The 20,995-nt window shown below is 38.9% G+C and overlaps 1 protein-coding gene across 2 annotated transcripts in view; it reads right to left on the bottom strand.

Annotated features, from left to right (window-relative positions):
- agps (alkylglycerone phosphate synthase) overlaps positions 1 to 20,995 on the bottom strand; it is a 46,422-nt gene that overhangs the window by 18,467 nt on the left and 6,960 nt on the right. For both annotated transcript variants that reach the window (XR_001661441.1, XM_007546517.2), the window contains exons 3-17: positions 20,527 to 20,617; positions 20,306 to 20,426; positions 20,138 to 20,212; positions 19,356 to 19,427; positions 18,301 to 18,380; positions 16,506 to 16,586; positions 14,731 to 14,856; positions 14,078 to 14,186; positions 9,026 to 9,153; positions 8,763 to 8,814; positions 6,176 to 6,252; positions 5,975 to 6,087; positions 4,024 to 4,093; positions 1,582 to 1,643; positions 715 to 804 (exon numbers count right to left, since the gene is read on the bottom strand). Coding sequence is in view for 1 of the 2 variants with exons in the window: in XM_007546517.2 (XP_007546579.1) it covers positions 715 to 804; positions 1,582 to 1,643; positions 4,024 to 4,093; positions 5,975 to 6,087; positions 6,176 to 6,252; positions 8,763 to 8,814; positions 9,026 to 9,153; positions 14,078 to 14,186; positions 14,731 to 14,856; positions 16,506 to 16,586; positions 18,301 to 18,380; positions 19,356 to 19,427; positions 20,138 to 20,212; positions 20,306 to 20,426; positions 20,527 to 20,617 (1,347 nt within the window). In the remaining variant the exon portion in view is untranslated. The remainder of the gene's footprint in view (positions 1 to 714; positions 805 to 1,581; positions 1,644 to 4,023; positions 4,094 to 5,974; positions 6,088 to 6,175; positions 6,253 to 8,762; positions 8,815 to 9,025; positions 9,154 to 14,077; positions 14,187 to 14,730; positions 14,857 to 16,505; positions 16,587 to 18,300; positions 18,381 to 19,355; positions 19,428 to 20,137; positions 20,213 to 20,305; positions 20,427 to 20,526; positions 20,618 to 20,995) is intronic.

Genomic DNA, 20,995 nt, shown 5'->3' with positions numbered 1-20,995 from the left:
ATATCAACAGGTCATGGATCACTCTCGACTGTATTTAGCCATTTTTAAAGGAATGAGAAAATCCAAATCTGCTTTTGAATAAAAGTTGCTGGATGCTTGTGGCCCCGTTTAATATGAAATAATAAAATATTCATACAACGCAAGTCCTGAATTCGGGCCTACTACTGCCAATTATAGATAGATTTTTAGACCTTTATTTTTTCTGAAGATGGGATCCAAAAAATAGTTTTTCAAGCAATGCACAAGGGCAAATTTTATCCATCCTTGAATTGTGGTACTGGGCCACACATAATCACAAATGGCTGCCAGACCACTGTTTGAGGGACCTCGCTGGTTTGACTTTTTTTGTTTTGTTTTTAAAATATGCACACTACATACACCAAGAGCCACCAGGTCAAAGTTTGAGCAACACTCTTCGTTGTGGAAGATGTTACAGAGTGAGGAATTATCATAGGTACTTTCAGTATCAGTGATGTGATTAAAATGAAGTCAGAGGAAGAACAGAGGCTTAAGAAACTATTTAAAAGAATGTCTGGTTTATTTAGGCTGCGAGAGAGTGAGCAAGACTTCCCCTGCTGTTACACTATAGGACGACAGCAGGGGAAGGCCAGAAAATCTCAGCATCTCTAGCTTCGTTTGACAGTTTTACGTGACACATAAACATCCCTTCTGTGCACCTTTAGTTTTCACAGAAAGTTGTTTTTTTTTTGTTACCTGCAAGTTGACAAAGGTGGAAATTGAACTCCTTTGTCTTTACACTCTCGTATGATGCGTGCCTTCACATTCCGGCAAATGTCCAAAACCCTGAAAGAAAATTCATGTGAAAGACACAAAAATTCAAGAGCTCTTTTCTTTTCTCGTAGCCCTTTATGCTTGTAAAGAACATCCATATGAATGAATTCATTAATGGCACAAAAAGGGTTAATTTTGTGGAAAAAAAGGCAGGAAGCCAGGAAGGAGGAGGACAACAGACTGACTGACATGACGACCACTGAGCGAGAGATTCCCACTGGTGTGGAAATGGCCGCCAGTCCTAAGCATGTGCAGCCGGGTGTGGATTGTGCAGGATGGGGAGGAGGGTGGTTAATGAGCCAGGCACATATGCTTGCCTCAGTGCCTGATCTCTTGGTCTCTCCCGTCAGGCATCTTACACAACAGGGAGCTGCACGTGCTCGTGTTTGTTGTGCGAGAAAGCAGGGTAATAAAACATGTTGGAACTGCAGATCTCACAACATGGATCTGAGGAAGATCAGCGGCTCATGGTATACACGTTACACTGCCCCCACACAGCACATGTGGTGATAAACCCACGTCATTTTATATATATGTGTGTGTGTGTGTGTGTGTGTGTGTTTGTGTGTGTGCGTGCCAGTAAAGCTGAGAAGGAAAAGCAGCCTTTGATGCAGTTGTTTAAATGGTTAGAGAAAGCAGACATGAAGGTGAATGTCAAAGAGAGAGGCTGGGAATTTGAAAAAGAAAGAGGGTCGTCAAGGAAGCAGAGTGGTCTTTCAGAAGGAGTAAAGAACAAAATGCATTAAAAATTAACAGAGGAAAGCCTGCAGCCCTTCTTAATGCACTTACCTGTCCCAAGGCACAGAGGTTTCAAAAGACTCCCCTATCACGTAGTAGTCCATTCCCAAGTCCTGCATAGAATACAGTATTAACATTAGGGGTCTGCAAAGTTAATGGATTCAGCATATTTACATGCACCTGGCAGGAATTACTTTTTGACCCTTTGGTCGCTTCAAAAGAGTTTAACCCAGTCAAAATAAACTGTGGGATTTAGTGTGAAATATAGCTTAAACATGTCTGAAGTTGTGTTTTCTATGTTAGGAAATAATAGTTTTCAGTAGTGGAACAACTGTTGGTCTCCTTAACAATTCCTTTAACATAAATGAAGTTTTTTGTAAAGTATGCTTTACCTTTTTAAGGGATCAAAGTTTCTATTATGTTTCAATTAATCATCAATGACTTTCTTTACTTTAACAGAAAACTATCTATCTTGTCAGATGAGAGCAAGATTGAGCACATCATTGGTAACACATCAGGTGGATTGTGCCTGAAGCAAGGGATGAATATGTGAAAAAGCAACTCACAGACACTTAAGTACGGTGGAGGATCTGTGATCCTGTGGGTATGTTTCTGTTCTAAATCTCTGAACATGTGGCAACTCAATTTTAATAAAACTCTGCCATTAAACAGAAAATAGCTTGTCAACGGATGCTTCAACATTATACTGATACAAAATAAATCTATATATACCGTATTTTCCGCACTATAAGTGCACACTGGATTATAAGGCGCACCTTGAATGAATGGCTTATTTTAAAACTTTTTTCATATATAAGGCCCGTATTATAAGGCACATAGAATAGACGATACAGTTAGGATTGCCACCCGTCCTGTATTGAACCTATATGGGACGTGATTTTTCCGTACTCTATTATTACACATCCACATTTGTAAAGAAGTGGTCCCTGAGTACTTTATATAGTAGGCTGCCCCAGTCATTGTTTCACTCACGGTGTTGCTGTTGCGATATTGTGCCCAACTGCTTTCTGGGTAACACAGACCAACCGACACGCTGCCGCCACAGTCTCTGTCTCTCTTCCCCGCCTTATAGTACGGAAAATACGGTACATATACAAATATAGCTCTTCTCCTATGACCATCTCAGTCCTCAGACGAAAAACCCCTCTGTGTCTGCTCCTGATGAATTAAGTGCCGTACTATTTATTGGCATAAGTGGTTTTTATGAGCCATTAAGAGCAGGAGTGTCAAATATTGAGCCACCTAGAAATACAAAATATATCATAAATTTATCATTTTCCCCATATCTCTGCAGACAGTATCTATATCGTAACAAACCGCCTGGATTGGAATACATTTATTCTAATCTATTCTGGATTAGAATAAATTTTGACTCTCTATGAATGTAAAATATTTGGTGACACTCATTGTTTAATGCGGTGCATACATGTTTTAGAGGCTAAAGAGGTGGTAAGATTGCCAAGTTGTGAGGAAACTAAGTTGTTTCAGTATAAAAACATCGAATGACCATTTGCAGCTTTATTAATAAAAACAATGAATTTAATTTTTTCTCTTCATCTGCGGTTTATGCTTGCTATGAACCAAAAGCAGAAAGATATTAATGCTTTTTACTTCATGAATCAAAACATTTCCAATTTCTTGTGTGCTGCTGTAACAATAGATTAAGGTATTTTTTACACTTACCAGTAAACAAATTTGCCCCCAATTGTATTTCCCTCCAAGAATGTCTCTTTAATAGAAGATAATCCTTTTAAAACAAACCTAAAGAAAACCTCAATGATTGGATAAACTCAATCTCTAATGGAAACAATATCTGAAGCAAATGCAACTCCATTTAATGAAGCAAATGTCATCAAACACAGCTTGTTGTTATTTGGATTTGCAGAAGTCCTGTAACTAGAATGAACGGAAGACTAGCAGGAATCAAGTGAAAAAAAGAAATTATACTGTGACAGCATCAACTTTTCACCCCAAAGAAGCGAACAAATCAGTCAACAAACTAATGACTGAAAGATAAGATGAAAAAATAAGACGAAGTGACAAAAAACTATAAAGATATGAAGCCACTCATGCCCTCCTGTGACCTTTTTGAATTCATAAATACAAAAAACATTACTTATGATGAAAACACCTCCAATAAGTTCCCCTTTTGTCTCCCATTTAAAATTCTAATTTAGATCCTTGGATAAAGCTGTCAGTAAGACGCTTACTGAAATGCACACCCGTGCTCATCAGATCGGCCTCCTTCAGGACCGACCTGCGTCAACTCTCTATTGTTATTGTGTCAGGAGCCACTGCGCCCCTCCTTCCACGGCATTAAGACGCACTGATAACTGTGACCGGATCTGATGGAGGACCTCCCGAGGTCATATTCTGCAGCCCATCATCTTCACTCTCTATCCTATCTGCTGTCAACCCTCAGCCTCCCTGCCCATCAGCTCAGACGGAGAAAAAGCCGGAGCGGCGACCCACCCGGAGGTAAGCGATGACGAAGGTCAACATGTAGCCCCTCTGTCCATTGTCCTCTCCTGCTGCCAGGCCCCTAGAAAGACACAACATGGTTAATATTTAACCGCTCCTTTCTTTCAAGCTTTGTTGCTCAGGCTGCTGGCCCTCACAGCAGCTGTCCTGGAGCTCGTCACTCCAACAATGTACAGATCAATGCTGCTGCGCTCCACGCATCGCCACAGGTCAGCCACACATCTATCACCGGCTGTGGGTAATCACATTTTCATTTACCATCCAAACTAATCAGGCCGAGCTCATTAGAAAATCGCTATATTGATTTTTTTTTTTAACCCGTCTTCCTGTTTCCTTACACCAGAGGAAAGCATTCCTTACTGCCCTAACCCAAGTAATCCATCACTGATACTTGATCTGATGGGTGTTCACCATTTCTTTGAAATAATGCAATTATGGAGAGGATGCTACATGAGACTGATGCGCCTTTTCTGCTTTAATAGCTTTCTATGATCCAAGGAAGCCTGGAAGTCTGAGCACAAGGCAGCAGAGCAAAACTAGAAAGGAAGGATGTTAGAAATAAGCATCGTCCAAGATGAAATCATTGACAGGTGAAGTATAGCTTTAACACCAGGTAACCTACAAAGTCTGGTTTTTGACATTCATAAGGTTGATGACTGGAATGTGTTAAAAACTGAAGGTACATGGTAAATACCAAATGCATCACACTTATTTACAGTAAAAGCTGAATATTTATGCAAGCAGTTTTTTGGGGGGGGCCTTTTTTTTTTTTTTTTTTCTAAATATTGTGCAAAACATTTATAGGGACAAGAAGGAGCCAACTGGTGAGTCGACTGTCATCTTCTTTGTGGACTTTTTATACATACCGTACTTTGACAACGAATTCATTAAAACAGATTTCTATAATGTGGTTAAGTGACTAATAAAATACACCTTTCAGCAAGAGACACGGTGTGGCAGGAAATTTACATTTTTGGCCAAACATCAATTAAAAGTTATTGTTAATATCTAATATACAATTCTCAATTGTATGTGATAATTGTTGCATCATCAGTCATCCACAGTATATATTGCATAAATATTACACAGCAGATGCAGATGTTGTGATTTCATAAACTGCTCTATTTCTTCAATATCTAAGCTGTGAACCATTATTTAATAAAAAAAAACCCAAAAACAAATAAATAAATAAATATAAATCAGCTCCATTAGAAGCAGCAAATTTCAGTTTCCATTGTCTGTTTTGTTTTAACCTTAGGTAAAGAAACACATTTTGAATAAATTCTGTTGAATCTTCAGAGACTCTTAGAAATTGCTGAAAACAAATTAAAGGTAACAGAAAATAAATCCCAAGAGGAGGAGTTTTATTCCCAAAAGAAAACTTAATAGAAAGATTTAAAAAAATATTTAGACAAGCCTGTCTGTTTAAACTGCAATGTCTGCTATTATTTAAAAAATAAATAGGAAGTTGTAGCTAAAGAATTCCCTTTTAATTTCAACTTCAAACTCAGGTCTTGAACATGCGAAAGCAACTTTAGGTTGAACTAGTTGAACAGGCCGGTGTTTTAAAAAGCGGTGCTGGGACAGTGGTTTCCTCTATAGTGGGAAGTCCCAGCTGTTCAGTAACATGATCAATCATATCAGCTGAGGACTACCAGGCTGTGTCATCTTTCTCTGCGCTGTCCTCAGGGGACTGCTGCTCTACTATCACTTCCCTCAGCAGACTCGCTTTAACATTACAACTGTGCTGGAAAGAGGACATCTAGAGGTGACTCAACAGTCCACACAGATACAACCTACTGCGTCACCAAAGTGTGTGACAGTTTTCTTTTAACCCAAGTCACTGCTACTCCTTCTTCTAGCCTGCAATGAGGGAGACGTGGCGTGTTTTCCTCCTCATTTAAATACATTTAAAAGGACAGAATAGACCAAGTGTTCGCACCCAAATTTCGCTGCAATGTCATAAACTTGCTTCTCGTGCTGCAGCACCTTCTCGCGGGGTCCTTCAAACAGCAGGGTGGCCACACACAAGCGGTTAGGGTCAAACCCTTTGAACTGAAAATTAAAAAGGAGAATGTTTTTTTTTTTCCTTCTTTTTTACAGAAAAAGAAGTTACGGTGTGTGTGTTTTTTTTTTTTTTTACCTTGGTGATGTAAAACTTCTTTAGTCCGTCCAGAAATGATGTGAAAATTGAAGATACTTGTGGCTTCAGGGCATGAGCTGTAAAAAAAAAAAAAAAAAAAGCAAATAAATGTAAATCCGACACTAAAAACAATCAAGTTTTCACTGGGATTTTCAGGTTAATTGTCCAAGACTGATGACAGCTGCAAACTCAAAAACAAGCCCAGAAACTCTGCTGAGTTTTAACACTGTTTGGTAAGGAAGTCCTTGCTCACGAAGGAAGGCTTAAAAAAAAAAAGTCGGTCAACACCAGTATTTATGAATTTAATGTAAATAATTAATGATTTTATAAGGGATGAAATAATAGTTTAAGATAGTTAACGTTTTTCTCTCTATACTATAAATCTTAAAGAGAAATTAAAATCCTCCAAAATCAGCACTGGTGCTGTTAAAGCTTGTTTTAAAAATAAAAAAAAACGGAGATTACATATTTGACCTCAAAATTCTCTAAGTCTTGAACTAAAACTGACCTTTGTCTGATTTTTAGACAAAGTATTTCTGCTGCATCGTTTCCCATTCGGAGAGGCCGAGATGGTCTGATGTATTTGGGCTTCAACCAGAAAAAAAAAGGAAATATAAATAGTAACATTTGAATAACTTCATAACAGGCCCAATAGCTGCCGGCGACAGCAACTATAAATCAGGCAGTTTCCAAAGGGAAGTGAGGTTGACGCAGTGATATCAGTCTTCCTCACCCTCACTTTTTGATTTATTCCTGATCGGACGCACAAAAGCGCCTGTGGACAAGCGAAAATGAGGGGCTGGGGGCCGATGGGATGGTTATCAATCACAGCAGGGAAGTCATGGGTGATGTCGCAGAGACTTAACAGTTCATTTATTTCCCCCCATGCCGAAGTCTCTTCATCACTTAGTGTCCTAATTGTTTCCATTCCAAAATTTGATTGCGGGTCTTGGGGTCTCTCACAGCTATCAAAGTCGTTAATTAAATACTCAAAAATCCAGACACAAAATGATGCACACATAAGCAAAAGCTTGCTTAACTCTTTTCTCTGGGTTTTCTAGGTTTCTTATTTATTCCTTTCTTTCGACGGAATGTTTTAGTTAACATATAAAAAAATATTAAATTAAATAATGTAGCGTACAAAAATATATAGGTGATGTCAATGGTCAGGTATTTGTAGCCAGCATTATTAAAAGTAGGGGGGGACATCACTAAAACCAATGAATGCAGAAGAGAGCCTTGTGTTTGAAGTAGGGGTCAAAAAATAAATATATAAAGACAAAAAACAAAAAAAAAAAAGATTGTGAAAAAAACCCATTGGTCACCTCATCTTTCCTACTTAATGCTAAGAAGTGCCTACTCCATGAAAAGTGGAAATACAGGGGAGATAACGAGATCCCTGGGGATGGGGGAACTTTACAGAGATCTCCGGTAATGCCAGATGCATTCCACAAGACCTCAGGAAACAACATCATAAAACTTCAACAGAGCAACTACTTCATTCTGGCCCAGGTTATTTGTCATTATGCCTTCAGTCCTGGTCTCATTTCGTACACATGCTGCGGTTTTGCTGCAAATACAATAATCAGATTAACAATTTGGAGCTGTAGAAAGTGGCATGAATGTTTGCAGCACTCTCTTTTTAAAACATACATTTACATGAATTAAAAGTTTGAGAAAACTCAAATTAAAATAAAGATATAAAGAATAACTCAACACACTAAACTCTGACCAAATTTACAGAGCTGGTTTTTGTGGTAATTCTGAGTAACTACTGAGGTATCAAAGTGGAACGCTGGATCTTTAAGGCAGCAGTTTTCTTAAAACTAGTTTAAAACCAAGCTAGATAAGGCTGACTGATGCACATGCCTAGTGGCTAATGCAAAATTAATTCTTGGGGAAAAACTCAATGTATTACTAATTTTTGATCTGGAGATTGAATGCTGCATGATTTAACCAGCTAAAATAATTCTTTTAGCCATGAAAGGTCAATTATTCATAACAGGGGTCGCCTCAGACCATGAGTGACAAAGCAAAGGTGTAAAACAAGGCTTCCGAATTTTAAAACAAAGATGACATTTTAAGCTGCTTTTAGCGCCTTATACTCCTACTATGGATGGCACAGTTAGCATTGCTAGTATAGTAACCTTAATGGGTGTTCCAAAAGATTTCTTTACCTTAACTAAGATTTTCCAAGAGGTGCCAACATTTCTAAATCCAGCGAGCGCTGTTGCAAAGGATGTATTAAAGCGCAAAAGGATAAAACAAATACTCAGCCTTCCTGTATCTGTTAATGGTCTCTCCATAAGAACCACTAACTTAACATCTTGAAAATAATTTAAAAAAAAAAAGCTTCCTTTCAATTTCCTTCTTATATCTTTGATGATTTTTAAAGCCTCCCACTTAACCTAAGACAAAATGCCTAGGCCACAAATCCTCTCATCTAATCAAGCATTTGGTTTCAAGTGTTGGATGGTCATACACACAAGTAGTCAAAGTGATCAAATACAGTATTTATGGCATGAATAACAACATACTTGAAAAATGTCAGATTAGAGCATACTATGAAGAATCAAACTAAACTTACCAAATTTAAACTGTTCATTATCCATGAGCCGTATAGATGCTGGCGCACACCTCTGGAAAGCAAAATAAAGCTCAAATACATAAAAAAAAACATTATATAACAAAAAAAATGCAGATGTTATTTCAGGTTGAAGGTTTAGATCAGGTTATCTTATTATAATGTAAATTAACAATAACATCATTAAGAAAGTAAAACATTAAAATGAACTGGTGACATACAGGTCTGTAACAAAGAACAATATAAAGAAACAACGCCCTTCATACCTGTCTGGCCACCTCTCGAAGACAGGCAACACCCTGCTCAAAATTGGGAAACACCACAGAGCCGTACTTCTGATACTCTGGCATGGGACGGATTTTAATTGTTACCTCAGTAACAACACCAAGGGTTCCTAGAGGAACAAAACACATTTTTTGAACATGGTTTTTATTATTGAACAACTTGATTCAGATCTGGGTCAAAGTGTGTATTTCTGTTTCACTTTAGCCATTTGTTAATCTACTTGCAAACATCTGTATTTTTTTTCTTCCTTCTCTACGTCTGACGCTGTTTACCATGAACATGCCTAAGCGTGTGAGAACACAGGCTTGTTTATGGTTAAGCTACAGATGCTGCCTTCCTGGGACTAATAAAGTTTTTCTGTATCTGAATGCAATTTACACCAGCTGAGCCTTTTAAAGCAGAGTTTAAAAGTATTTTACAAGGCTGTCCGGTACATGTCCTCTGGGTCATTCGTATGACCTTGGTCTCACATTTCACGGTAGGTCTGGTGCTCTACCACACGCAGGGGGGAAAGCTAAGATTTATCTGCATGAGTGCAAGAGGAAATAAAGTGGGTCCCTATCAAGGGCAGTGGGGGGCCATCAACAGCAACATATTTACACGTAAAAGCAGCCACTGGCTGACATTATGACCTTGGCAAAAGTCTTTTTCAAGTTCCTGCTGAAAAAGACACAAAGCTCTCTTTGAAAACGTCAAGTTAAACCTCCATCGTACAGGTCCAAGTAATTTAAGTGAGGTGCCAGAACAAAGGAATAGGGTGGAGGAGGTTTACTCCAACTGTATAGAGCATAGAGTTTTACAGTGTTGCCCCTCGCTCACCTGTTGGGCCAGAGTGTCAATCTATTTGAAGGAATACTGAGAAATATTTTCTTTTGGTTACAATAAAAATAGCCTAACTAATTATGTTACATAATGTTATAATCCAAGTCCAAGTTTTCCTTTATGAATATCAGAATGGCAAAAAAGCACTTTTTCACAAGAGCATCTAACAAATGTAGCAGGTGTTTGCTCCACATGTTAACACTATGTATCAAAATGACAAGATCGTGATGTGGAGAGCATTAAAAATAATTGTAATCTATATGTTGGATTATATTTGCAGCAATAGGAATCCCTGAGAATAGAGAACCTCACATTTGTCCATATAACACATAAACACACTGGATACAGAGGATTAGGGATGGTTACCATGGTAAAATAATCTCAGAGGGTTAAGCGTTTCAAAATTTTATTACCGTTAAACCCATGTTCCGTAACCATGGTAACAAAGTTTCTGCACATCAATTGGACTTGTGGAATATTTTTCATAGTCCCTCAGATAAAGTATCTTTACAGTAGCTTATAGTGTGACAAGCAAGCCATCGCATGCATCTGGAAATATGTCAATCTGTTAATTTTTTGGTGAGTCCATTGTGTTATTTTGCCTGTTGCGTATCCTCTTTTGACAGAAATGTGGAAATTTCCACATATCCTCAGGGGCTCGTAGCAAACGCTTATCTGTAAGGCCCTACTTTTCTCTGCTCTTCTGTACTGGCTCAGTCTGTAATAAATACAACACATTTATTTAGATGGATACGTTGATTTCCATATTACTACATTATATTAAAGATAACTTGGCATTCTGAATCATATAGTGGCTTTTATGGTGCCTGTAAAGTGGATATATATGCCACACGCTGCTCTCTAGTGGCCCAGTGGAAAACATATGACTTCAACTGCTCCTCCTCCTAGGCAGGAGGAGCGTCAGAGCATGGATTGGGATTTAGAGAAAGGGGAAATGGAGGGAGGTGGAGGAGGAGCTGTAGCGCAACAAAGTGCAGGAGAATGAGGGAGTGAGGATAAATAGGAGGTAAATGAGAGAGAATACAAAGAACCAATGCTGTGATGCAGCAACATTTTGTAAATAAAGTGTTACAAGATTTTCCATAACAATCACCTCAGTGACGCCCTCCCCTCATCCCCTCATGTAATAATCATTTGGCTCTGAGCATTAGCTCATTCGTTTGTTTCACTGAAAGGAGTATTGGAGAGATTAGTGATCAATCCAATACTTCTTCCTCCCAGTTGAAGTCAGGAGGAAGAACTGCTTTGTATTCAGGCTACTCCAAGGTCAGAGAGATAAACAGTTCCCTTTGTTGTGCAGAGAATGAGCAGATTAAGCTTCCAGACAAATTCCTAATAAAATGGATGTGGTGCTATTAGCATGCAGGGCATAGCTGGTGCAGCGTAGCTGCTGTTTAAGTGGCCTACTGTCACACTGCAGCAAGGCGTTCTTAGCTTGAGGAGGTTGATCATTTTAATGAGGCTACATGGTGGGCTGACCTTTAGCTTCAGTGTTAGGTCTCCCAGAGAGACGCAAAGTCCAAGAAACGTGATGTAGTCCTGTTCTATCTCTATGTTGTGCACTGGCCCCATTTAGCCGGCTTATTTTCTACCTCAACTTAACAATAACTGTTTTGTTCAAACCCAAACTGTAAGGGATGTATGTGGAGGTGATGATCTGATTTACATTAATAAAAGTTGCTTATGATTTTAATTCTGATTCATAAAGTTGTCATATGAGCAGATATCGTGTAGTTGTTGTAAAAGTAACAAATACAAACTTCTATGTATGTTACTGGCATTTTATGTTTCTGAGCAACACAAAGTTGTGTCTGACTATAAAGCATGTGGAAAATCACAGTTAATGATTTTTTACAAATAAAAATCTGAGAAGTTGGCAAGCATTTGTTTTCAGGACTGATTTACTCTGATACCCCTAAATTAAATCCCATGCATGCAACTGCACTTAGAAGTTTCCTAATTAATTAACAGAGTCTAAGTAAATTATATTCTTATTCTGAGACTGTAATTTATTCTTAGTATAAATCCAGCTGGGATTTTATGTGGGAAGATTTCAGAAGTTGCAGGAGAACATTAGCGAACAATCAGCATCACGAAGACCAAGTAACACAGCAGACAGGTTGAGGACAACGTAGAGAAACTTAAAGGTCAGATTATAAAATGTCCCAAATTTGAAACATCTGACGCAGCACTGGTCAGTCTATCACCTTTAAATGGAAAGAGTATGGCCATAACTGCAGATCTACGAAAACCATTCATCTTAGAAGCAGCCAAGAAGCAAATGGTAACTTAGGAGGAGTGGTAGTAATTGCCAGCTCAGGTAGGAGAGAAAATCTGTCAACAGGACAACTATTAGTTCTGCATTCTGCAGATCTTGCATTTATATAAGAGTGGAATGAAGACAGTAGTTGTTTACAAAATACTTTAAAAGCTATTTTTTACGTTTTCCAGAGCCATGAGTGGGACACAGCAAGGATGTACAAAAATGTGTTCAGGTGAGAAGGACAACAAAATGCAACATTATGGACAAAGTGCAAACCACAGTTTTGAGGAAAACTAACAGTGCATCACCCTGAATACAGCATCCCACTGTCAGACATGGTGGTTGCAGCATCATGTTGTGGGGGAGCGTTTCTTTAGGAGGGTCAAGGGAACTGATGGAAAGACGAATGATGGCGTTTTAACTAAAAACGCTGAGGTTTAAGAATCCTTGTCAAATGGCGTTTTGACTAAAAATCTTTAAATTCCGTCCTGTCAGGCGACGGGGCCTGGATAATACCCGTGTTAAACGGACGGCGGAGTCCGGCGACAACAGATGCTTAAATTCCGTAATAAAAGTATGGTTTTATCTTTTTTTTTTCTTTCTTTCCTTATGGCTAAATTTGGGTTAGAGTGTGGGTTTTAATGTCTTCAATATTTTTAATGTTTTTATCTTTACTTTTCATCTATTTATTGTCACATACTGTTTTTATTTCTTCTTTAATTATGTAAAGCACCTTGAAATGCCTCGCTGCTGAAATGTGCAATACAAATAAAATTTGATTGATTGATTGATTGATTTGATAAACTCAGGAGGTTTAACACAGTTACTCTAAGTGCAGTTACTGTGTGCAGGCTAGCGGTACAAATCCCACTTCTTTATGTAACTGGTGTCCTAAAAAGGTGTATTAAAAATTGGTATGTTTTTTTAAGAGCAGTATTTGTGTTTGTGGGGATATGATTGTTTTGCCACAAGTTTACAGCCATACAGTTACCTAAAATAGAAGTAATAGGTAGTTATTGTCATCACATTTGCTGTTATCACAATAGTAACATAAAATATGATTTAAAAAAACTAAGTCCATATTGCCAACCCTTATGTCAGACCACAAAATAGTGTACCAAGCTGCACCAACCCAGGTTGTAGCTCTCAGTGGAAAAGGGCCCTAAGCAGCCCATTTCACATACCCAGAAATTATTTGGTTTAAACATCAAAACAATAAATAGGCTACTAAATTGCAAGGCTAAGTAGCCTTGCCAACCTCAGCTGTGTATGTGTTTGTGTGTGCGCATACAAAGCAGGAGGAGTTGGCATCAAACAACCAATCACAATCAGGATACAGAAAGTAAAGCTGGCAGAAAAAAAGAGAAAAAACAACAACCCTGGCTATTCAAATGTGTAAAGTAACAAGTCTATCTATCTGTATCACCACCAAATCATTGTAGCAAGAGCAGAGCTGATTTACTTGTGTATTAAACTAATGTGCCGTGTTAAATTACATTTCTGTGATTTCGATCCTACATACTGCTTTGCACACCCAATCAGCACAAATTGAGACTTATGCAGCAATCCGCAGCCAAACCAGGCAGCAGATTGTTGAGCTTTGCACAGCCAATATAAAGTTGGTATCCACAGCTGTTTAACATAGCAATGCCAAGCCTCTCTGAACCCCCCTCATTATGTAGGGAAACTTGGCATATGGCACTATTCTCCGTGGGCATTCACAAGGACAGGGCACTGCAGATGGAGTGCAGCAGCGCTTACAACCCCCCCATGTTTCCTTACATATACCACTTCAGATGAGTTAATGTGTAAAAAAAAAAAAAATGCCACACCTGAGAACTGTCCTGATGTTGCTGTTTTATCTCAAAGCTCTCGCAGATATGCACATGTTAATGTGTACTGAGAACACGCGAGCCAGTTAGCAAACCTTCGGAGCCCAAGATGAAGTGGTGAATGTCTGGACCCGTGGACATCCGTGGTCCCTGGCAACTCTTTTCAATCACACCTCGAGGAGTAACCATCTTAATATGGACGACCTATTCAAACAGAGAACATCAAAACAATCAAATACGTCTGCATAGCTTTCTGTTCTCTTCTTTTGTTTTTAAATAGAAAATAGAAAATTTAAGCATGAAACAATGGCCATTCCCTTAGTGGGAAGGATTGGGACATGAAATCTGGAAAAACTACAAACAGGAAGAAACAAAACAAGAAAGAAAGAAAACAATGACGGGGGAGGGAAAAAACAGAGACAGGACAAAGGGAAGGAGACAGAGGTAGGATACAAGGATTAAAGGGAAGAAGAAAAAAAAGAACTCGAGGGAAGTTAAAAAAAAGCATGAGGGAGCTATTTTTTCCATAAATATCACTTTCCCAGACTGTGTACCAACCCCTCATGTAGTGCGTTTTTCATAACTTATACCATAACTACAGCAAAACATAAGTTTAGAAGTGAAGGCAGAGTCAAAAACCCTGCTGCCAGCTATGTTCTCTCTAATTACTGCACTGTAACTTGTGTTCCCTCGTTGCGTGGTGTGGATCAAACACACAGCAAGGCAAAAGGGAAGGGAGGTGACTCACCAGATCTTCAATGTTGCCATAGATGTTCTTCTTCATGCCCGATGCTCTCGTGGCAACCCACCCCCCCAGGGAGCTGAACTCCATGGAGTCGGGCTCGTGCCCCGTACAGTAGCCGCTCTCATTAAGCTGCGATAAAAGTGAAAGAGCATGTGTCTGTTGTTGTAGTTAAAAAAAAAAAAAAAGCAAAAATGCTTGGGAACATTTGATGCTGTAAAGCCACAAGAATGTTTTAATGACAAAAAAAAAAAAAAAAAGAGCAAGCAGAGGGGGAAAATATAATTACTGCCCTGTAGCTGCATTTATAGTTGAACAGCAATGTATAAACTTAGGCTTTATAGCTCTGTAGATATTTACAGCAACTTCACATCAGCCAAGAGGAATAAAAAAGCAAACAATAACAGTCTTCATGTAGCACTAATATAATATGTAAAACAAAGGCTTTAAACTGGACTGGACTTTCTTATAAACCTACAGCAAAACATGTTCAGCCTCAATAATAATAATTTAAAAAAAGTCAATGGTACGTAAACATTAAAAAAAAAAAAACTACCTATAAAGCGCGATAGAATGAAACACTATTTCCTCAGTATTACCTGGTCTACACTACTTTGGTGACTGCATCTCACTTTACTCATTGACTAGAGGTACTATGGGTGCACCAGCATGGCTTGAACTGAACGCCTTTATGCTTCTAAAGATATATCTGACTAATGGATACAGCTGAAGCTTGATGTGCAAAAATAAAATAAATAAAAAGGATACATAAAAAAAATACATTGTAAGTGTTCAATAAAATCACATCTAGTGACAAAGTTTGTGCGTGTCTGAACATGACCATGTTTACTCCGTTTTAAAATGATTCTTTTGAAACTTTATTGTCCCTCGGGGATAATTATGTCTAAATCAGAATATTTGCGTGCTTTTAAAGACAAAAACTACAGAAAAGCTGTTCTCCTGCTTCCTAAAGAAGAAACTTTGCTTTGAATGTCACGAAACTCAACAACTGTTTTAGCTGGGACTCCCATAATGATCATGCAAAAAGGCACAGGCCAGGACCTTGATCCAAAATTTTGGGCAGGATGTGGACAATCTCTCTCCCTCTATATTAACGTCCCTTTTTTTGATGAATTATTATATTAATGCAATGTAAAACTTTATGTGCAATTTTATAATGCACCTCAAAATGCACTTGATTTGTGAAAAACAAACCTTACAGGAGAGGTTAAAAACAACCACTGGTGGTATTCATGAACGGTCCCTCAAGATATTGCTTAGGTCATTAGGAGAATATCTAAGCCATGATTGTGAACGGTAATGAGAACAAAGACCTTTAACAATAAGAACAATACTCCCCAGAAGCACCAAAGTAAAGTCAGGTTTTGTTTTTATCACAGTCACCCTCTGGAAAGCAGTTTATATTTCAGACCCATCTGCTCCATCACCTCAGTTCAGTCTAAATGCAGAGGTGGCGTCTGCTTTAGATGCTGCTCACGCATTCTTCTACATCAAACGCCTGCTCCCGCTCCATTTTTCTGAATTAGCTTGATGGTGCCATCTGCTCACGACCACTGTCTCACTCACTAATCTCCCTCCTTCAGCACTCTGTTCTCTGCTACCTTCCTAAATCCCAGGAAATCTACTGAGCAAAGAGAGCCAAGGTCAGCAGGCAAGAACCAGCAGCATCAAAAAAGGACACACAGCTGGGGCGCTGGCGTAGTTCGGAGCCCGTCTTAGCTCTTTGTGAGAATCATTACGGATGGATAAGCTGTATTTACCAGTCTCTCCAGATCCTGACCAACGATCCCGGACTCCACGTGGGCAGTTAAATTTTTCTCGTCGATCCACAAAATGCGGTTCTGGAAGAAGCAAGGAAATTATTGAGGAAGTTAAAAAAAAATGTAAACAAATGCTTTAACCTTAAGGAACAAATATAAAAGGTTTTGTGTCATTTAAACGGCTGTAATCAAAAGTGCCGCTAAGAATCCTCAGACCTGGTCAACTCTTTAGAAAGAGTCGGCCAACACCATTCTTTAAACGATGCTCATATTTTCTCCATTGGTATTTGAGGGTAACGGCATGCAGATGTGCCACAGGATGGAGATAACAGTTCTCTTAATTGAAGTTAGCATTTGAATCCAAATGCAAGCCTCTTGCTCGGTCCCCTGGGCATGCAGCTCAGCCTTACTTGCAGGAAGTCATGTCATTTCTGCCATCAATCACTCCTCAGAGGTAATAAACTTTATGCTCCTATCACTTTGCTACTTTCATGTGATTTCATGGTTGGCGCTTTACCTCTGGCCCCTGACACCCAACACTGATCACTGCTGTCTATGGAACCAAGCAACTCTAACAGCATCCTAACAGCTTGTAGATCACCACCGGATCAAAGGGCTGCAGTGCGCTTTTACATAGTGGAATATAAAGCATTATCATGGCTACAGTGACTTCTTCTGGATCATTTAAAAAGACCTAAATTTGAGAAATGCGGTTTTCATTTGTATTCATGCCCGAGACGGTATTTTGACCGACAACCTTTCACTGCAGTTGCGCCGGCAAGTTTGTTCTGATATGTCTGAACCAGATTTGCAAATCTAGAGGCTTTTTTTTTTTTTTTTTTTGCAAAATAGCTTTAGCTTAATTAGCTCCATTCAACTTCTACATCTCTACTTAAGAAAAGCATCCCCACAGCATGATACTGCCACCACCGAGTTTCAGAGCGCCGTATTCAGGGCCATTTGTACTGTTAAGTTTCCTTCCACACACTGTCTTTTGTATTAGGGATGATTTTTTTTTATTTTTTATCTGATCTGACCAGAGCACCTTCTAAAACATGTTGGGCGTTTCCTCCACATGGTTTGTGGCAAACTTTAAAGACAATACTGGCTTTCGCCTCACCACTCTTAGATGGTGGCCGTCTCAAAAATGGCTGGTTTTTATGATAACCTTAGTTCACTAATGTTCTCCAACAAACCTCCAAGGCTCTCACAGAATCTCTAGGTTGACATCCTGGTTGCATCCAAACCCAAAACAAATGGGTTTGTATACAACTGCATGCCACACTTTTTAGATAGTTATTTATTTTTGCAAAGCAGCGCCCAGTAAGTGTTCCTATAAAAGGCTGAAAGGCTGTGGTTGTAGCATCTCAAAATCTGCAACAATTCAATGGGAATTGATACTTTTAAAAAGCAATATTTATAAATTTCTCTTCAGCAAATGGTGCATGTATAACTTCCAATCCTTTTCAGTAAAATGGTCACAAACCAAAATGTTTCTTTCTATGCATGATGCCCAAAAAAACCTCCTTAGGAAAGCATGGGAATGAATGTGAATGAATAGCTTGACGTATTTTATTGAAGGTATTTATTTGAGTATTATGTCCTAATTAATCAACTCTTATTCCCTTGCTGCATACAGTGAGCAAACATTTTATTGACAAACTGAAAAAAACTTGTACAAAACTGCTTAGCCAAACTCATCTGAGATTTTAAATTTCAATTTACTTAAATAGTTCTGACAATATGTGTTGTGTGTTTTATTTCATACACATGAAACACATGAGTATTTACACACCATCTGTGACGTATCCAGAGAGACAATCGATCGAGTTTCCTCCGGTGGGCACTCTAGGGCACTAGACACACTAGTCCCTCCTGAGAGAGAGAAACAACACTTTAAAAACACACATTTTTCTCAGTCTTGTCATAGTAAGGCTTGTGCAAGTAGAATCAGGGATTGTTTAAGTTACATTAGAGAGAAATTTGTCCAAGAAAAACTTTTGTTGACCGGAATACAGCCATCTTCAATAAAAAGGTTTTTGCGAGACAAACTCTCACATAAAAGGTCAGTGGGAGAAGCTCTTAAATAAGCTATGAACTGTGATTGAACCCTGTGTCCAAAAGCTCTAGACTCATGCTTTGCTCAAATGTCTTGGATATAACTTTAGGTATGATGTCCCTCTTGAGTTAAGTGCATTTTTGTTGCCAGCTAAAAATCCAGCGGGAGTTTCTCGTTGTAGTGGAGCAGATTTCTTTTAGAAATACAAGAGCATGGAATTCCAATTCAGACATTAAAGGAACATGTTCCAAAAATACTTAGTATATTTTAAAATAGCAAAATAGCAGCACTGCGTGCACCTTTATTTTAACAACACACTGTCAGAAGAGCAACTTGCCAATTTATTTCTGCAACTTTGTTAAAATTTCTACGACTGAACAATGGCATCACAAAAAAAGGCATCACAGTATCAATGAAAGAACATTTCAGAACACTAGATGCAGTATTTGATGGCTGGTATACTTTCAGTGTTATGTGTAGACAGTTTGCATACAATTGTGACATTAAGTCTGTTTTATGGAATCTCAGCCATCCCATAAAAAAGGAATAGGATTGTACTGAAGATACCAAAGGTAAGAGAAATGGAAGCACAGATGGAAAAAAATGACCAAAATGTGGAATTATTGCACATTTTCTATCAATGCACTATTAATCGATATTCCCAAACAATTTGTTTTGTTTCCAACTTGAGAAGTAAATAAATAAAAAAAAGCTTTTGAAGCATGTTTCAGAAGCATAAATTAATGCAGAAACTTACAAGGTTGATGGAAACTTTTGATTCTATGACTCACCTCCATAAGGTATCAAACAAACATTATGTTTGCAAGCCAGCTCCACAATTTTCACTACATCATTATGACAATCTGAAAGAAAAGCAACCATTATTCAAAAACACCAGTCGAAACAACAGAAACATAATCATCATGCAAAGCAACTACGACATAATATACAGATTTACTCAATATTTCCTGGATCATTACATCAAGCAACCAGCAGTCACACTGGGTATCTTTTAATGTCTGTGCTCGACTGCCCTCGAGTGCTTCAAAAGGTGATGAAAAATGCTTCCTTTCCTATCGTTTTCTTGACTGAATACGCTGCTCCATGTAAGGAGAAACCCTGAATAAAAATCATAGATCAAGCATAATTATTTGAATCGTATAACTACGCATGCTTCAAAGGGCTGGAGAGTGAATATTCCACACCGGTTTTCATCCGAGTTTGGGTGCAGTTTCTCTGTGATTTGCTGCCCATTTGGGAGGTTGCTAATCAAGTTCCAGCCATCAGTCAACACTCATTTGCATGATAAAATAGTGCCAGCCATAACAAGAGAAAACCAATCTGAGAAACATAATTCATGATTGTAGTGTGGAGGGCCAGACTGTGGAGGATAGGATGACAACCGTCCTCCCCCCTGACGCTTCCTATTAAGCCTCCACTCATACATATTAATATTCCTGCCTCTGCAGAGATTAACCCTTTAAATCACCAAAGCCAGCAGGAGGATCAGTTATGCTAGGTGGGTGGAGGGGAAAAACAACCTCCCACCCCATAATGATGCTTTTCCACTCACTTGGCCACACCACCATATCTGGAACACGGCCGATTTTTCCCTCTCTCAGGGCAAAGATCTCATGTAGGCAGTGGCCTGCAGCAAAAAAAAAAAAAAAAAAAAGTGTGACGTTTATGAATAAAACTTTTTCAAACCAAAAATTGAAATGGGTAAAGTGAGCTTTCTTACCGTGGGCACGAAACACCCGATCTTCTGCTTCATGAGAGAAAGGAATACCTGTGGACTTCAGTTCTTCCACAAAGGCCTCATTTAGCGTAGGAGGCTGCACAGCACTGGTATTCAGAACAGGCTGAAACAAATGAAAACATTGTGGTTTCAGCTGCTGTGTGCTTCTATTCACTGCAGACACAATGGAAAGAATGGAGGAAAAAAAAAAGAATTGGACTCACTGTTGCTTGAGTTTTATGCTGCAAATTGGCACCAAACGTGCCTTCCATCCAGTCCTTCAGCCCAGGGATGATCATCCCACTCAGTCTATACCTGAGTTAGAAAAGAAACAGTGTGAGTATAAACTCACCAGAGCACTGTGCATTAGTTGAGTCGGGGGGGGAAAGTTGGTGACTAATTACAGAGTACCGAGTCCAGAGAGGTTAGACGGGCAGAACAGCAGTGACAGTCCTGCTCCTCTGATCACCTTCACTGTTCCTTGCATAATTGAGCTGCTGGCAAAGACTGGGCCAGCCCATCGGGGAGCAGCAGTGTCCCAGACGCCGAGGAACAGATTTCATCCTGATAAACCTTCTGTCACAGCAAACACCGAGGAGCAGAAGACCAGATCTTAATGTTGAAGTTGGAAAGACTTAAGACTTTGGGCGGAGGTTCACCTTCCAGTAAGATAAAGACCCTAAATACGCAGGC

This window comes from Poecilia formosa, unplaced genomic scaffold (assembly GCF_000485575.1).
Source record: "Poecilia formosa unplaced genomic scaffold, Poecilia_formosa-5.1.2 Scaffold16, whole genome shotgun sequence".
Classification (NCBI taxonomy): domain Eukaryota; kingdom Metazoa; phylum Chordata; class Actinopteri; order Cyprinodontiformes; family Poeciliidae; genus Poecilia; species Poecilia formosa.
The sequence above is the reverse complement of the archived record's forward strand: the minus strand, read 5'-3'. Positions and strand labels throughout refer to the sequence as shown.